This window comes from Aethalodelphis obliquidens, unplaced genomic scaffold (assembly GCF_003676395.1).
Source record: "Aethalodelphis obliquidens isolate GAN/ISIS:26980383/991018 unplaced genomic scaffold, ASM367639v1 scaffold50, whole genome shotgun sequence".
Classification (NCBI taxonomy): Eukaryota; Metazoa; Chordata; class Mammalia; order Artiodactyla; family Delphinidae; genus Aethalodelphis; species Aethalodelphis obliquidens.
This window is the reverse complement of record NW_020837994.1, coordinates 1,091,785-1,110,078: the sequence shown is the minus strand read 5'-3', so window position 1 is coordinate 1,110,078 and position 18,294 is coordinate 1,091,785. Positions and strand designations below refer to the sequence as shown.

At 35.4% G+C, this 18,294-nt stretch overlaps 1 protein-coding gene across 4 annotated transcripts in view; it reads left to right on the top strand.

Moving 5' to 3' along the window:
- Positions 1-18,294, top strand: part of RAB6A (RAB6A, member RAS oncogene family) — a 74,987-nt gene that overhangs the window by 31,094 nt on the left and 25,599 nt on the right. For 3 of the 4 annotated variants that reach the window (XM_027083340.1, XM_027083343.1, XM_027083342.1), the window contains 4 exons: positions 8,576-8,629; positions 10,202-10,307; positions 12,123-12,234; positions 17,233-17,326. In XM_027083340.1, coding sequence (XP_026939141.1) covers positions 8,576-8,629; positions 10,202-10,307; positions 12,123-12,234; positions 17,233-17,326 — 366 coding nt within the window. Of the gene's footprint in view, positions 1-8,575; positions 8,630-10,029; positions 10,136-10,201; positions 10,308-12,122; positions 12,235-17,232; positions 17,327-18,294 lie in introns of all 4 variants that reach the window. The other variant, XM_027083341.1, reaches the window with a different exon arrangement.

Below are 18,294 nucleotides of genomic sequence, written 5' to 3'. Positions count from 1 at the left end.
AGATTAGAGCAGAAATATATGGAAGAGAGAACAGAAAAACAAGAAATTCAGTGAAACCAAAAGTGGTTCTTAGAGAAGATCAGCAAAATTGACAAACCTAAAGGTAGACTAATCAAGAAAAAAGAAGGCTCAAACTATTAAAATCAGGAGTGAAGGAGAAGACCTTACAGAAATAAACAGGATTATAAGGGAATACTGTGAACAGTTATATGCCAACAAATTAGATAACCTAGATGAAATGGATAAATTCCAAGAAAGATACAAACTATCGAAACTAACTCAAGAAGAAATAGAAAATTTGAATATACCTATAATAAGTAGATAGAGTTATCAATCAAAAAACTTCTTACAAAGAAAATCGCAGGACTAGATGGCTTCACTGGTCAATTCTGTGAAATATTTAAAGAACAACACTAATACTTCGTAAACTTCCAAAAACAGAAGAAGAAATACTTCCCAACTTATCCCATGAGGTCAGTATGACTCTCATACCCAAACCAGGCAAAGACATCAAAAATAAAACTACAGACTAATATCCTTTATGAATATAAACACAATAGTCCTCAGCAAAATACTACCGAACTGAATCTGGTAACTTGTAAAAAGGTTCTATACCATTTACCAAGTAGGATTGGTAGGTTAGTACCAAGATTACAAGGTTGGTTTAACATACAGAAAGTGATGTAATACGCTATATGAATAGAATAAAGGACAAAATCAGGGGAATTCCCTGGCAGTCCAGTGGTTAGGGCTCCACACTCTCACTGCTGAGGGCCCGGGTTCAATCCCTGGTCGGGGAACTAATATCCTACAAGCCACGCAGTGCGGCCAAAAAGAAAAAAAAAAGCCACGCAGTGTGGACAAAATCACACGATTATTTCAACAGACACAGAAAAAGCATTTGACAGAATCCAGTAGCCTTTCATGATAAAAACACTTGGCAAATTAGGAATACAAGGGAACTTTCTAAATGTGATAAGGGGCATCTCTATGAAAGACCCACAGCTAACATCAGACGTAATGTTTAAAGGCTGAATGCGTTCTCTTTAAGATCAAGAACAAGACAAGGATGTCTGCTCTCAGTTGCATATGTATCTAAGTTATATGTTTGTATGTATCTTAGTTTAAAATGCTTAATTGTGAAACGAAAATCAAAGAAAAAGCTAAAACGAATAAATTAGTAATCTTCATACCAGGTACTTTCACTGAGGCCCTAAGCACATTATAAATCTTTTTCTGTATTAACTTTTTTGCTGCACGGCCTGTGGGATCTTAGTTCCCCAGTCAGGGGTCAAACTCACGCCCCCTGCAGTGGAAGCGCAGAGTCCTAACCACTGGACCGCCAGGAGAGTCCCTGTATCAACTTTCTGAAATATTCTTATTAAAATTTTTAAAAATCCCTTTTAATTGAAGTATTTTACATCTGTATTACTGTGTAGTTAGTATAAAAACTTGATTTCAATTATTTGTCTTAGGAGTGTATCAAATGTTGATCTGATTAAAGGAATGGCTAATTTCCATAGTAATTAACTGCCTCTGTCTCAATTATTAAACCATTTTTTATTTTTCAGAAAGCTTTTAGGGTAAATATAAAATCTGACTCCTGTCCCTTTTTTAGTATGTATTTTCCCATATTTGAAATATTTATTTTATTTCAGGGATATGCCTTCTGGTTTGAACACTAAGAAAACTGAAAAACTTGGGCATTTGTTTTCTAGGAAAAAGTTTGTCCAAATTTGTACAATTTGTCCAAAACCATCCAACTACTAAATGGTAGAACTAAGATGTAAACAAAGGTTTTTCTAATTGATCTTTGACAAAGGAGCAAAGGCAGTACAATGGAGCAAAGATAGTCTCTTCAACAAATTGTGCTGGGACAGCTGGTCATCCGCATGCAAATGAATGTAGACACAGAGGTTATTCTCAGAATGGACCTAAACACAGACCTAAATGTAAAACTCTGTAATAAGCTACTGGAAGGTAACATTGGAGAGAACCTAGATGATCTTGCATATGGCAGTGACTTTTTAGATACAATACCAAAGGCATGATCCATAAAAGAAGCAGTTGATAAGCTGGACTTCATTAAAATTAGAAACTTCTGCTCTGCCAAAGACAGTGTTAAGAGAATGAGAAGACAAGCCATAGATTTGCAAAAGGCACACATGACAAAAGACTTATCCAAAATATTCAGTGGGATCTTATAATCGATAGTAGTAAAGAATTATTAATTCCTTACATTTTGATAAATTTTGACAGATATGTACACCTATGAAGCTACTACTACAATCAAGATTAAGAACATTTCCACCTCACCCCCAAAGGAATTTGTTTCTAATTAAGCCTTTTATTAAAACCCATAACGATCATGAAACAGGAATGACTAAAACATAAACATGACATTTAAGAAAAGTCACTTCTTAAAAGCCAATGAATATGTATAGTATAAATTTTATTACATTCTTTTGAATATTTCAGAAATGGTTTAGTCACATCTTAAGACACTATAAAAAGAACAAGTTTAGAAATGAAAAAATAGTACAGTTAGCAAGAGTACTTCGGGTTTTTTTGGACCCGTTTATATCGGATATCCTCAATTTTCTAGGTCCCTGCAACTCTACAGCTTATAGCTTCACCTAGATGACCTCTTGCATACCATATTTTGATTCTGAGCAATGCTTCTCTCTCTCTTCAGCAGAGAAACTATAAATACCAGTCTTAGGGACTGAAGAAAGTATTGATGTCATTGAGCCATATGTAGAAAGTTCCTGAGAGTGTTGAGCTCATATCTTTGGGAGTGGAACCAAATACCATATGCTAAAAAATTTGAACTAGAGTCAGAGTCTTAGGCTAAAGAATTATGAGCTAGAGCCTGTAGCTGGAGTCCTCTGAGTATTTCTGAAGTATTTCATTTTACCCAAGTTCTCTGTGAAATTAAGGAGATATTTCCGGCACACCTAAAGTGCTGTTGCTACTTATGCAGTAAGACTACTGCTGCTGTTCATTCAGACATTTATAAGGGCAGTGATGTTGATGGGGTGAGGTTACATAGAATTTGAGAGATAAGGAAAGATTTTGATTCTTTGTGAAGAAGTTGTTGCTAGTGAAGCCAAAATATCATTGTACTTTGGCATTAATAGGAGATACTGATTTACAATGTAAACTACAAGTTTTTGTAAGAATTAGGTACAGTCCGAGGTATTATCTTAGTTTAGCTCTAACAGGAAAATTTGGATAATGTAGCACCCTACATCCTTACCTAGGGAAATCAGCTTGACAGCATATCAAGTATTAACTTGATATATGAAGAATTGACCATATGTCGTTAGCTGCAAACTTAGTTATCAGGTGAAGAGTTGTTCAGTGGATTATTTGAAGATTCCCTACCCCTACCTCCACCATACACACAAGAGAAAGACTTCTGAAATGAATAATTGAAGAGCTAGTCTCATAGCTAGAAATGTATTATTGAGCCGTATGTAATATATATCTGAAACTTAGTGAAGTTTTATTTCACAAAAAAGATAAATTTTATGTAATTCATAATTCATGCCCTATTTATGATTCCTTTGCACTGAATTAATTTCATTTGAAAAAGACTAAACTGGTTGGCCAGAAGAGTCCTTAATTGACCATATTTTGGTCATTATTTCAAAGTAAAGCAAAAAATCTAAGTTATCTGGGAAAATTATTTCTAGTTAGAGAGTCTGGAAGCGTTTCTCTTAAGTTGCTCTAGCATTCACCCTTCTTTTTCTTTTACCAATTATAAACCAACAGATTTTTCTAACAGTTTCAACTATATCAGTTTGAACCATACTACATTGCTATTTTTATCATTCAAAAATGGTATAATATTGGCCATTTTATATAGTTCAGCTTAATGTAAATAAGCTCGAGAAAGATTCCCACAGTTGGAGTAGTTTAATTCTTTTATTTGAGGAAGATTATATTGCTCAGAGTAACCTTAGAGATTACTTTGAATTTAGAGAATTTCTTATTCCAAAGGCTGTTACAAATCAACAGTTAAGTTCAGGACAGCATAGATAAAACAGTGAGTTTTATTTATTTATTTTTAAAATTTTATTTACTTTTGGCTGCATTGGGTCTTCGTTGCTGCGCGCAAGCTTTCTCTAGTTGTGGCGAGCTGGGGCTACTCTTTGTTGCGGTGTGCGGGCTTCTTATTGCTGTGGCTTCTGTTGTTGCAGAGCATGGGCTCTAGGTGTGCAGGCTTCAGTAGTTGTGGCACGTGGGCTTAGTAGTTGTGGCTTGCAGGTTCAGTAGTTGTGGTGCACGGGCTTAGTTGCTCTGTGGCATGTGGGATCTTCCCGGACCAGGGATCCAACCTGTGTCCCCTGCATTGGCAGGCGGATTCTTAACCACTGCACCACCAGAGAAGTCCAAGCAGTGGGTTTTAGACACTCTAATGAACTTGTCCAGAAAGATGGTGGTGGTGAATAAATATATCCTTAATCTCTTTAAGTTAAAGCTCTAGATTATTCTATACAGAATTCTAGATTATCAGTAGAAACAAAATCCTTAACTAGATGGACTGTTTTGCTGATTCTGTGTTTGATTTGTCTTTTTATTTTTGTTTAATTTTTAATGACTTTTTTTTTTTTCCTTTTCCAGAAGTATTGTCATTTTATTTGGGGTGGGGGTGAGGTTCTTTTTTTTCATTGTGGTAAGAACACTTACATGAGATTTTACCTTCTTATTAGATTTTTAAGTGTATACAATGCAGTATTGTCATCTACATGCACAATGCTGTGCAGCAGATCTCTAGAACTTGTTCACCTTGCAGAACTAAAATTTTATGTCCATTTTAATGACTCATTTTTAAAATTCACAGACTCTACCTAGTTTCTGTCCTAATTGACAGAAATATAATATGGCACAAAGGTATCTAGGGGGAAAATGTATATACATATATTTTTTCCCACATATGTACATATATGTAAACATATTTTTAAATGGGATTCCCTTCTAAACTGGATTCTGTATCAGCATCTTCTTTCTGGGGTCGTTTTCCTTTCCTCATTCGTTTTATTTATCTCTGTTACTCAATTTTAAATTCTTTTAACTTCCCCACTCTTTTCTTCCTTTGGTCATTGCCTCTTTCAACTCATTATTTCTCTATTTTCTCTTGATAGAGAAGGCAGCAACCAGGCAACAGAGCTTTACGTGTTTGGACCACAGAAGGAAACTGATTATCATTGCTTCATACGGAAGAAAACTTGTTTTCCTTACCTAGTTAGTTTTGTATTGGAAAAATCATGTCCCATATGGAAAATCATAATGTTTATGGGTCTCTGGCTTCTGTGGCATCAGGACAGGTGACAAACCACTATTTATGGAGTCAGACAGAATAGTAGCTTACATCTGAATCTTTTATAAAATAGCTGTAGGGGTAAATAAGCACCATTCTAAGTGGAGAGCATCCAAATAAAATAGCTAAACAAGTAAAAGTTACTGTTATCTTGGCTCCAATATATTTGGATAACATTGTTCAATCTTGAATTGTGAGCTCCTTTTATAAGTACTCAGTTTAATTTGTTTTTTTTTCAAAGCAGACCCCTGCCCCCTCAAAACCAATGAATTAGTTAACATTTAAGATAATATGAAGTTGTAAATTAAGATACATGGGAGAATTTTCTCTTTGGTTTCTTCTGCAGTTATTGCCTTTTGCACTTTTTTAAGGAGATGAGCAAGAAGCAGCACTAATGTCTCATCCATCTTTTATGAAAATTTGAATTAGTTCCTCATCAGTAGCATTCAAGATGCTGGAAAAGCTGATAACGATTAGTTTCCCAGCCATCTCCTTTCTTTTCTTCCTGCTGTTGGCTTAATTCTTACAGCTGATCGACTTCTATGCTGTAGTAGCTCAGCTTGGAATAAAATTAACTAAGAAGAAGAGTAACAACAGGATGTTTTTCAGGTTAATCTTGATCTTTATGAGTTCAGTGGTATAACTGATGCCCCAAAACTAGGATAGTACAGTGCAAGGAGGGGACTGTTGTACATTTTATCATAAAGTCTGACTTTGTACTAATTGTAAAAACATTTATGTCTTGACTGTGAGATCTGAAAATGCTTGTTTCTATTTATAGCCATTAAAAATTATTTTGGGCTGTTTATAACAAACACAAAATAACATTGATAAGTGACATGAGAATTTTTTTTCATGTAAAAGAAGTCTAAAGGTAGTGTGTTTCAGCACTTGCGTGGCAGCTCCATGGTCATCCAGGACCAAGACTCCTTCTAACTTTCTTTTTAACCTGATCTAATATATGACTTCCATATTGAAATTTGCTTCATGGTTACTGAATGGTTCCTGGAGTTCCAGCCTTGGTAGCCACAGTTCAGGAAGAAAGACGGAGGAAAGGGGGGAAAAACCAAGAACGTACCTCCCGACTGAGTTAACCCCATTTATTTAAAGTTCAAAGAAGCCTGGAAAATGTAATTTTTTCATGGGAAAAGTATGGTTTTAAGTAAATGTTTGATTGTGTTAGTAGGGAGGAAAGGGTAGATGGATATTTGTGTAGGTAACTACCTCTGCCACACTGCCTGAGTAAATGAGGTTCTACTGGTGAGATTTCTTAAATGCAGCTATGCCACTCCTGTACACTCCTGAGGTTTGTCAATTAGATGCTCTTGCAAAGTAATTCAAGTTTATAAGCCCATTGTCCCACCCTATGGCAGATATAATTTTCAGATTGAATGTCATAAGGTGGAATTAGTACTTAGGTTGTGTATTAGTCACATAGTTTGGGATAAAGGAGGAAGCATCTTCTTCTGTTGTTGTTGTTGTTTGTTTTAAAATACAAGTCCATGTGAAAAGGAGATCAACAAAACTACTCAAAAAAAATAAAGGAGACCTAATTAAATGGAGGGACATCCCAGGTAAATAAATCAGAAAACTTAACATTGTTAAGATGTCAGTACCAACCACCCAAAGCAATCTACAAATTCAGTGCAATCCGTATCAAAATTCCTACTGCCATTTTTGTAGAAATGAAAGACCTGATCCTAATTCACCAAGATATTAATAGCCAAGGTATTATTGAAAAAGAAAAATAACGTTGGAGGACTCACACTTCCCAATTTCAAAATTTCCTACAAAGCTACAGTAATTAAAACAGTGTGGTAATGGCATAAGGGTAGACATACAGACCAATGGAATAGGATTGAGAACCTATAAATAAATATATATATCTCTTGACAATTGATTTGCAGTAGAGGCACCAGGCCCAACCTACAGAATAGGGGGAAATATTTGAAAGTTACATATCTGATAAAGATTTAATATCCAGAATATATAAAGAACTCCTACAAATCAATAACAAAATGACAAACTCAATTTAAAGATAGGCAAAAGACTGAATAGACATTTCTCCAGAGAGGATATACAAATGACCAATAAGCACCTGAAAGCATGAAAAGATGTTTAGCATCATTAGTCATTAGAAAAATGCAAATCAAAACGACAGTAACATTTCACTTCACACCCACTAGGATGGCTATTTATATAGAAAAGGGAAAATAGGAATATATCACTAGTGGGACTTTAAAATAGCACAGCTGCTGCAGAAACTTTCCTCACAAAGTTAAGTAGAATTACCATATGGCCCAGCAATTTTACTCCTAGGTATATACCAAAAAGAATTGAAAACAGGAACTCATAGTAGCCAAAAGTGTCCATCAATAGATGAATGGATAAACAAATTGTCATATATCCATACATTGTAATTTGGTATTGCTTAATGGGTACAAAGTTTCTGTTTGGGGAGGTGAAAAAGTTTTGTAAATAGTGTTGACAGTTGTACAGTTGTGAATGTAATTAATGCCATTAAATTATACACCTAAAATAGTTAAAATGTCAAATTTTATGACAATTTAAAAATAAAACCTATCTTTATTATTTTTGTTTTTAGAAAGTTTTTTTTTTTAATATTTATTTATTTGGCTGTGCCAGGTCTTTTTTTTTTTTTTTTTTTTTTTTTTGCGGTATGCAGGCCTCTCACTGTTGTGGCCTCTCTCGTTGCGGAGCACAGGCTCCGGATGCGCAGGCTCAGCGGCCATGGCTCGTGGGTCCAGCCACTCTGCGGCATGTGGGATCTTCACAGACCGGGGCACGAACCCGTATCCCCTGCATCAGCAGGCGGACTCTCAACCACTGCGCCACCAGGGAAGCCCAGAGTTGGACTTTTATTCCCAACTCCACAGCAGAAGCTTTGTGTCTTTAGACAAGTTATTTAACTTCTCCAAACCCCAATATTGTTATGTATAAAATGAGAAAAATAATGATGCTACTAGCTACTTGTAGAGATGTATTAGCATTAGAGATGATCATGTAAAGGGCTTAAAAGAATCTCTAATACACAGCAAGTGCTCAGTAGGTAGAAGCCATTATCACTGAAAATTTTGTTCATTTTTATTTGACTATGATATGTTCATATGTTTATTCATTATTTCTTCTACAATCATAATTCCCACTTGAACCCTAAACTGCTGACTGCCATTAAACTATTACTATTTTTAACTTCTTTGTTTTGTTTTGTTTTGTTTTGTTTTACAGGCAACAATTGGTATTGACTTTTTATCAAAAACAATGTACTTAGAGGATCGAACAGTGAGTAATGTTTTCAATGTGCGATTTTCTGCAACACTCCAGGATAGAAAATTATGATCAAAACTATAATCGATGATTGTCACCATGAGAAGTACTTAGCAAAGTTGCCAAAGTTAGTTTACAGGCCTTGAGAAAAACTGTTATTATAGAGTAGTACTCAGCACTTTGAGTTTTTTATCCCCAAGTAGAATCCAAAGGGGAGAGAAAGCTGTTATTTGTAAAACTCTGATGGCCCTAGACTTGTTAAACAAAAATTTTGTCTTGATTTGGAAAATTATAACAAATAGCATTGAGATAAGAATATTTTCAAGAAGAAATTAGAGCTGCTAAAGACCTTTTGAATACCACTCTTGAGGCATTCAAAAAGATTTCATTTGAATATCACACAGTTTGTGAACTTCAAGGTTTTATTTGTCAGAATATGATATGTACCAAAGTGACTATGAATAGAAAAAATTAATGTGCATTTACTTGTTAGATTTTTGTCTTCCATCTTTTGGAATACTCCTTTTAAGTGCAATATAAATCCTGTATTCTAGCCTGCTATCCCTTGAAGAGATTTCTGTCACCTAAACAGTGACTCTCTTAAATGCATTATTTTGGGATCTGTACCCAAAAAAGTTATCTCTAATGCTATTTCTTATAAGTTTGTGAGTTTTTTTCTTTTGTATGTTCTCTTTTATGTTTTAACATATAGCATTCTATTTCTTAAAATTTGAAAACAGAAACTGCTTTATGATGGTAAGAGAACTTAATGCTTGTTTTCAGGCTTTTCTTCCTGGAATGTAGATGTGAAAAAGTAAGAAAGTAAGGATATTTTTACGTAGGGTTGCAAAAAGATATTTCTCCTTTTTGCTAGATTATATACAGTGTTCTAGGAAGAAATGTGTGGGAGAAGCATAAGCACAGTAATCAGAGATCCAATTTCAAAGTGTTCTGAATCCAATAGAGAAAAGAGACATTTTATTTTAGTTTCAGAGAGGCTTGCAGAAAAGGGGATGTTGACAATGATCACTGACATTTACCTTTGTTTTTCCCTTTTATGTTCACTATTTGAACATCAGCAGTCTACTTTTGCTCTCCGGAACATATAGGATTCAAAGAGAGGTTACAGGGAGGGGAAAAAAAAGGAAGCTGTACTTCTGATTCTGTGAAATCTTTCATATTGCCATTTTTTTTGCATTATGTACCTTCAGAGCAAGCCAAATTTAAATATTATTCCCTTTTGAAAAAGGAAAGGAGTTTTGTGTTATTTTCATTCCTCACATCCCTGTAACCTTTTGCATGAGTTTCCTTTTACCTCCTTGCCACCCTCCTCCCTTTAAAAACATTATTTCTTTTTAGTATGAATTTGGTTTTTTTTTTTTTTTTTTTTTTTTTTTTTTTCCCCAATCCCACAGATCAGGCTGCAGCTATGGGATACTGCGGGTCAGGAACGTTTCCGTAGCCTCATTCCCAGTTACATCCGTGATTCTGCTGCAGCCGTAGTAGTTTACGATATCACAAGTAGGTATTTTGCAACGGGTTGACCTTTCTTATTTTTCTTGCTTGTTTGACTGATTTTATTGTTAGGTACGATTGCAATTATGGGACACAGCAGGTCAAGAGCGGTTCAGGAGCTTGATTCCTAGCTACATTCGTGACTCCACTGTGGCAGTTGTTGTTTATGATATCACAAGTGAGTGGGGGGGGATTATGCATTTCTAATCTTTCAACCTTTAGCTTAGTTGCATGCATGTTCTTGTCTCGTGCTTGTTTTCTATACTGGCATGTAAAAATGAGTTTTATCATAGCAAACCTTATCACAGGCCAGCTAGGTCAGAGTATTTGCTTTGGTGTTTGTACCAATATGCCTTATTTCTACTGTGCCAGGTTTTTTTGCCCTGTAATTTTTCCTTTAGATCGAATTATGAATCCTCTCCAAGGCTTTCTTAGTATCCTATTATCCCTACACCATAATTATGGTTGGAAGAATGTCTCCTTTTTTATTTAACTTGATCTCAGATTTCTCTAAAATAAAATAATCTGCATTTAAGTCTCTTGCCAAGTTCTCCAGATCCTTCAAGGCTTCTGTTGAGACTGTTAAAAGCTTCCGCTAGCCAACTTTTCTCTGCTTTCCCCTTCCAGCCATCCTCTCTCTATAGAGGAAGGCAGAGAAAACATAATATGCAGTTTTCTATTAATCATTTTCATTTGAATGAAATCTGGATTCTCTGACTTATTTACTTGGTTGCTAACGAATTATACTTTCATTTCTCTCCAAGAAAAAAATTTAAATGGGAGACTAAAAAAAGTAATGGTCTTTCTTTTTCTTTTCCTTCAAGACTGACTAATAGTGCCTTTAGCTTTTTAAGTGACTGCAAATTTTGAATGGAGCATTGGTGACTGACAGGGAAATGCTATCTGATTAAAATTGTCTTTGTGAATCAGTTTATGATATATTAGGCAATATTAAGCATCATTCCGTATAGTGCTCCATAATTTATAGGAAGACCAGGATAGTACCACATCTTGGACTTATTTAAAAACATCTTACATAAACAATCTACCGATTTGAGCTAGTAATATTATTAGTATACATTTTTGCATATTTGCTCATCCAGAAATCATATCTACTTAACAATAATTGCAATGGCAGAATTATAAGAGGTTTGCATTCAGAGACTTTTTATTTTGGTTAGGTGCCAAATGCAGTCTTTCTTTTCTTGAAGCTTTTCTTTGGGTTGCTACTTGTTTTAAAAATGTATGTTCATTATTGTGCATTCACAAGTTTTGCAGCTTTAAAATGTTTGTGCTTACTTTAACCAAATCAAGTAAAACCTGGTGTATTTTTCTTTGAAATTTGTGCACATGCCATTAAAATATTAGCAAGTTGTTTTCTTTAGCTGCTGTAAGATGTATTGAAGTACTCTACTTAGAATCCAGGGCTAGAAAAGATGGATTTTGTTATAAATGATTCTGGTACATTAAACTAATAAGCTTCAAGTTAAAGTGATCACAAACTGAATAAGCAATGCAAACAGAGTGGTGTTGAAAGCTATTTAAAGGCTTTACAAATTTTGTGGATGTGTTGGGACTTACTGGCTGACATACTTTTGGAGATGCTTTCTTTGTCATGTTTGGTATGTTTAAGTAATCAAAAAAGCATTGTGGCAACATGACACCATACTATCTGCCATAGCTGTCCTTACATTAAAAAAAATTTTTTTTCAATTATATATAGTACATTATACTCACTTGGTCATGTCCAAAAATTTTAAACTATTATAAAAGATACCTTAAGGACTTTACTGCTGTGATTTGTTTAGATCATTGATATTTATACTCAGATAAAATGGAGTTATGTTGCAGGCACATTAAAAGTGGGTACTAATGTGCCAACCCCCTTCCAACTTCCAGTACTTTTTTCTTTTCCTCTTTTTTCTTTGTTTGGTCCTTCTCTTGGAGCACTTGGAATAACACTAATCTCTCTATCCACCCTCCTATATACCAGATGTTAACTCATTCCAGCAAACTACAAAGTGGATTGATGATGTCAGAACAGAAAGAGGAAGTGATGTTATCATCATGCTAGTAGGAAATAAAACAGATCTTGCTGACAAGAGGTATGGAATGATTTCATATTTGTATGGAATGTTTGATTTCTTTGTTAAGCAGCCTGTTATTTTTGTTAGTGAAAAATTGCTTTAAAAGGAGACATGTTTAATCCTTAATTTTATACCCCTGCCCCTTTTCTTTAGTGTGGGGACCTGAAATAGAAAGGTAAACATTAAACTCAGTCCCGGGAACTCCCTGGCGGTCCAGTGGTTAGGACTCTGTGCTTTCACTGCCGAGGACCCAGGTTCAATCCCTGGTCGGGGAACTAAGATCCTGCAAGCTGAGCAGCACGGCCCACCCACCCTCCCCACACCACACACACACAATAAAACACACATTAGGGCTTCCCTGGTGGCTCAGTGGTTAAGAATCTGCCTGCCAATGCAGGGGACACAGGTTCGAGCCCTGGTCTGGGAATATCCCACATGCCACGGAGCAACTAAGCCCATGTGCCACAACTACTGAGCCTGTACTCTAGAGCCCCACGTGCCACAACTGCTAAAGCCCGCATGCCTAGAGCCCGTGCTGCGCAACAAGAGAGGCCACCGCAGTGAGAAGCCCGCACACCACAACCAAGAGTAAACCCTCGCTCACTGCAACTAGAGAAAGCCTGCGTGCAGCAAGACCCAACGCAGCCAAAAATAAATAGATAAAATAAGTAAATTTATTTAAAAAAAAAGAAAACACACATTAAACTCAGTCCTTAAAGGAAACTAAATTTTTTGGGTTTGTGTAAGCTCCTGTGTAAATAACTCTTGTGTAAGATTGTTTACACGTGAAGCTGGTAACTATTTTGCATTTTTTAGGGCTCATAAATATGAGCAGTGTTCTGTTAAAGAACAAAATGTTTTACAAATCCTGTCTTTAAAAAAGTATTCGTAATGATTAAATGCACACTCTTTTGGTAGTCTTCTTATAAATATTCATTATAATTCAGTGGTGTAGTTTTTTCTTTTCTTTTCTTTTTTTTAATTGTATGGTTGAGCCAGACTGTGAGGTTGAACTGAATAGCTTGATTGTGATACCTTAGTCAAATGAGCAAAGACATATTCAAGTCACAGGATGCAAAATGTATTAACATTCACTGTAGAATCTGTGGCTTGAATATCTGCCTTTAGCATTCCTAAGTGATCTACTGGATATTCTTTCTGCTTTAAATAGTCTTGACCATTTATTTAATATTCGAAGCTTTTACTATTTATTATTTGTTTATTCATTAGTTGGATACTGAAATTCCAGTAATGAACTTTTGCTATTAATTAAAATGTTACAAAGAAACCCAATATGTTCAAAGACTTATGAAATATTAAGCCCATTTCTGTCATGGTACCTCATTTGGAATTGTCAAGAAAGTCTGTGCTAATTTAAAAGTAAATTCAGCGTATGATTTCAACTTTTCTTTATGAAAATCATTTTTTGGACATGAATTGCCATCATAAATTTTCACTATTTTATTTATCTTCAGTATGAGAACTTGAAGATCATATAGGTATATATTCTTCTATATTCTTCTATATATTCTAGTGGAGAGTCGCTAGATATCTTCACTGTTAAATAGAAAAATTGTATATCTGAATTGTTTCCCTTTATAGCCAGAGTTATCTAAAAGGATGCTTACAAGCATCTGTTCTTTTATTGCATAATATTTGAGTATACAAATGCTAGAAACATCTAAATTATGTTTACAATAATTTTTCTTTAAGGTAATATTTGTCCATTGCTTTAGAATTAACGTATTTCTCAGTAATTTTTGCCAGACTATCACCCTTCAGTTATTCACATTTAAAAGAATTAAGAGTCTTTAAAAGAAAGGTTTTTTTAATTTTAAAAAATAAAAATTAGAGTTTTGTTCGTTCCACTAAAATAATTGGGGGGGTTCATCTATTTTTATTATTTAAATTTTAATGTAATAGTTGCAGGAATTTTTTTTTAAATTGAAGTGTAGTTGATTTGCAGTGTTTCAGGTGTATAGCAAAGTGATTCAGTTATACATATATATATGTATTTATCCTTTTTCAGATTCTTTTCCATTATAGGCTATCACAAGATATTGAATATAGTTCCCTGTGCTACACAGTAGGTCCTTGGTGTTTTTCTGTTTTACACACAGCAGTGTGTATCTATTAATCCCGAATTCCCAATAAAATAATTTTTAAATGAGTAAAAGTTTTAAATTTTTTAAAAATCTTTCGGGGGCTTCCCTGGTGGCGCAGTGGTTGAGAGTCCGCCTGCCGATGCAGGGGACGTGGGTTCGTGCCCCAGTCCAGGAAGATCCCACATGCTGCGGAGCAGCTGGGCCTGTGAGCCATGGCCGCTGAGCCTGCGCGTCCGGAGCCTGTGCTCCACAACGGGAGAGGCCACAACAGTGAGAGGCCCGCGCACCGCAAAAAAAAAAAAAAAAAAACAAGAAAAGATAATGAAGGCCAGGTCATGTAGGGCAAAAGTAAAGACTTTCCGAATGAGATTGGAGGGTTTGAGCAGAGAAGTAGCTTTTCATAAGTCACTGTTTGCTCTGTTGAAAATACATAAGGGTAGCAGAGAGGAGGCTAATCTAGACTTTATTCCAAGCAAGAAATGATGACTTGGACCAACATAGTGGTAGCTTTTGTGGTGACCAGTAGTCAAATTCAGATATTATTTTGAAGATAGAACTGTCAGGATATACTGATGCAATTGATGGCATGCATACAGATGAATGGAATATGGGATGTGGGGGAAGGAGGAGTCAAGGATGACACCTAGATTTTTGGCCTGAGTAACTGTCATTAACTGAGATAGGAGAGACTGCATAAAGAGACAGTTTGGGAGGGAATATCATGACTTGAGCTTTTGGTGATTTTAAGTATAGGATGGCTATTAGATATCCTAATAATTAGATGTCAGGTAGGCAGTTGGATATATGAGTCTGGAGTTCAGAGCAGCAGTCCAGGCTAGATATATAAGTTTGAGAGGCATCAGCATATAGGTGGTATTTAAAACCATGAGACTGCATGGGATTGCCAAGAGAGTAATTGTAGATAGAGAAGAGGTCCAAGGAGTAAGTTTTAGGGCATCTGAAATAATTGTTTTTAGGAAATTCACACTCTGAAGTGTTTGTGTTTGGGCCTAAAGGTCTGCTGCTGATTGTCAACTTACTGTCAAATTAAGAAAAAAATGTGTTTTTTAAAAAATTTATACACACATAAATACATAGAGAACGAGTGGCTAAAACAAACAGATGTAGTAAAGCATTAATAGTTGCATTGTTATATATAAGAATAATTTTGGGGCTTTCCTGGTGGCACAGTGGTTAAGAATCTGCCTGCCGATGCAAGGGACATGGGTTCCAGCCCTGGCCTGGGAAGATCCCACGTGCCGTGGAGCAACTAAGCCTGTGCGCCACAACTACTGAGCCTGAGCTCTAGAGCCCGCAAGCCACAACTACTGAGCCCACGTGCCACAACTACTGAAACCTGCACGCCTAGAGCCCATGCTCCGCAACAAGAGAAGCCACGACAATTAGAAACCCGCGCACCGCAACAAATAGTAGCCCCTGCTCACCGCAACTAGAGGAAGCCCGTGCACAGCAACAAAGACCCAACACAGCCAAAAATAAATAAATTAATTACTTTTTTAGAAAAGAGTAATTTTGTTTTTAGAGAGTGGAGAAATTCAAGAATAACATCTTCTTGTAAACAAGAAGACAGTGGAATCTAGTACATAGGTATAAGTTTGGGGAATAAGGACAGTTCCTCCATAGTAGGATTAGACATAGAATATAAAAGGCACACACATAGGTAGATTGGAGGATAGATATGGTGGGAGCTTGTAGAAATTCTCTTTCATTGCTTTGGTGTTCTGTGTTGTAGGAAGCAGGATTTATCAGCTGATGGTTTAGATCCATTTAATTAGAATAGTTGCATATTTATTAAACACCTATGTGATTGCTAGGCACTAGGAATACCAAGATAAACAGGATAGTCCTGCACCTGAAGAGCTCACAGCTTGAGAGACACCGCTAATTATGATGTACTACAAAATTCCCTGTAAAAGAAGTACTAATTTGACTCACTTGTTCCACTTGTAGAAATCCACAAAATCCAACCTAAAGAAATGATCCAAAGTCACAAAGCACAAAGATGTTCATAGCAACATTTTTCACAGTGGTGTATTGGGTTGGCCAAAAAGTTCATTCGGGTTTTTCCATAACATCTTACGGAAAACCCAAATGAACTTTTTGGCCAACCCAATAAAATTTGAAAACAACATACATTTCTAACAGTTTGAGACTGGTTACATAAATTATGGTAGTAAATTGACAAATTGTCTAGCCATAAAAAGTTATTTTACATAAAAGTTTTTAATCGCAAAGCTTAAAGCTAAGAGAAAATAGCATACTATTAAGATTTTTAAAGTTAAAAAAATACAGGATGAGCTCAGCAGGTAAAAGTAAATCATTAAAAAATGCCTTTATAAAAACATTTGGTTAGATATACACACAGAAGTGCACAGATTTTTTTTTTTGAAGTATAGTTAATTTACAATGTGTTAATTTCTGCTGTACAGCAAAGTGATTCAGTTATATATATATACTCTTATATATTCTTTTCCATTATGGTCTATCACAGAATATTAAATATAGTTTCCTATGCCGTACAGTAGGACCTTGTTGTTTAATCCATTCTCTATATACTAGTTTGCATCTGCTAACAAACTCCCACTTCATCCCTCCCTCCCCCCAGCAACCACAGGTTTGTTCTCTATGTCTGTGAGTCTGTTTCTGTTTCATAAAAGTTCATTTGTGTCATATTTTCATTCCACATATAAGTGATGTTGTATGGTGTTTGTCTTTTTCTTTCTGACCTAAGTGCACAAATTTCAAGTGTATTGCAGCTTGATAAATTTTCAAACTAGTCTTGCCTGTATAACCAGCACCATATCAAGAAAAGTTTTTTTCAGAACCTTGTTTATAATCTTTATATCATTATCTTTCAAAAAGATGAGTTTATCTTTTTTATTTTCTACAGGCAAGTGTCAATTGAGGAAGGAGAGAGGAAAGCCAAAGAGCTGAATGTTATGTTTATTGAAACTAGTGCAAAAGCAGGATATAATGTAAAGCAGGTAAGTGTCTTTTCAGTATGTGTGAGTTGAGGTTATCAAATTGAAAAAACATATTATAAAATAATTGTGTGAGTTTTCTGTTCTCTAGTGTAAGATTTTCTTCCACTTGGCAATAGCAGGCCTCATGAATTAGCGACATATCACAATGAACAGTGAAAAATCTAAATGTGGCATAGTTTTGGAAAAAGAGAAAAGGCTTGCCAAACTTTTCGGATTGTTCATAGGACACGTATTTCATTTTGATTATAAGATTATGATTGTAAGATGATTGCTAGGTTGTAAACTCACCATACACTCACTACATCCCAACTGCATTGTTTCAAGGTAAATTTTCCTTATTTTAGTGTTTGATAGTAAGATTATGGTAAAGCAGGTATTTGCTTTCAGGCACGGTATTTTGCTTGTTGTTGTAAAAATACATTCTCGTTACTTTGTCCTTAATAAACTGCTGGTGTTTTAACAGAGTTTATAACAGGAGTGTTTTGGGGATAGGAAAATATGGGGAGATCTCACATTGTCAAACTGTTTTCTAAAAGATGGGGTAACCAAAAATTTGCCTGCTTAATTCTTCAGGGCTACGTGTCATATAGAGTAGTGGTCCCAGATTTATAGGATTTACCTCCCAATAAATTATTTTTTTAATTCTACATTACCAGTAGAGGGGTAGAGTAAAATCCTTGAAACTGAATAAGTAGAGCTTTATGAAAAATTCTCTATATTGTTTTCATTTTTGGTCGTCCCATCTCTCTTTGCCTTGAAACATATGTAAGTAATACTGAATTGTCACTAATTCCCTCCTCCTAGTATACTGTTCATTGTTATGGCTTCTAATTTAATTCTGTTGTGATCAGAGAATATACTCTGTAACATTTCAGTCATTTGTAATTTATTGAGACTTGTTTTATGGCCTAACATGTGGCCTGTCTTGATGAATGTTCCATGTGCACTGGAAAAGAATGTCTTTCTGC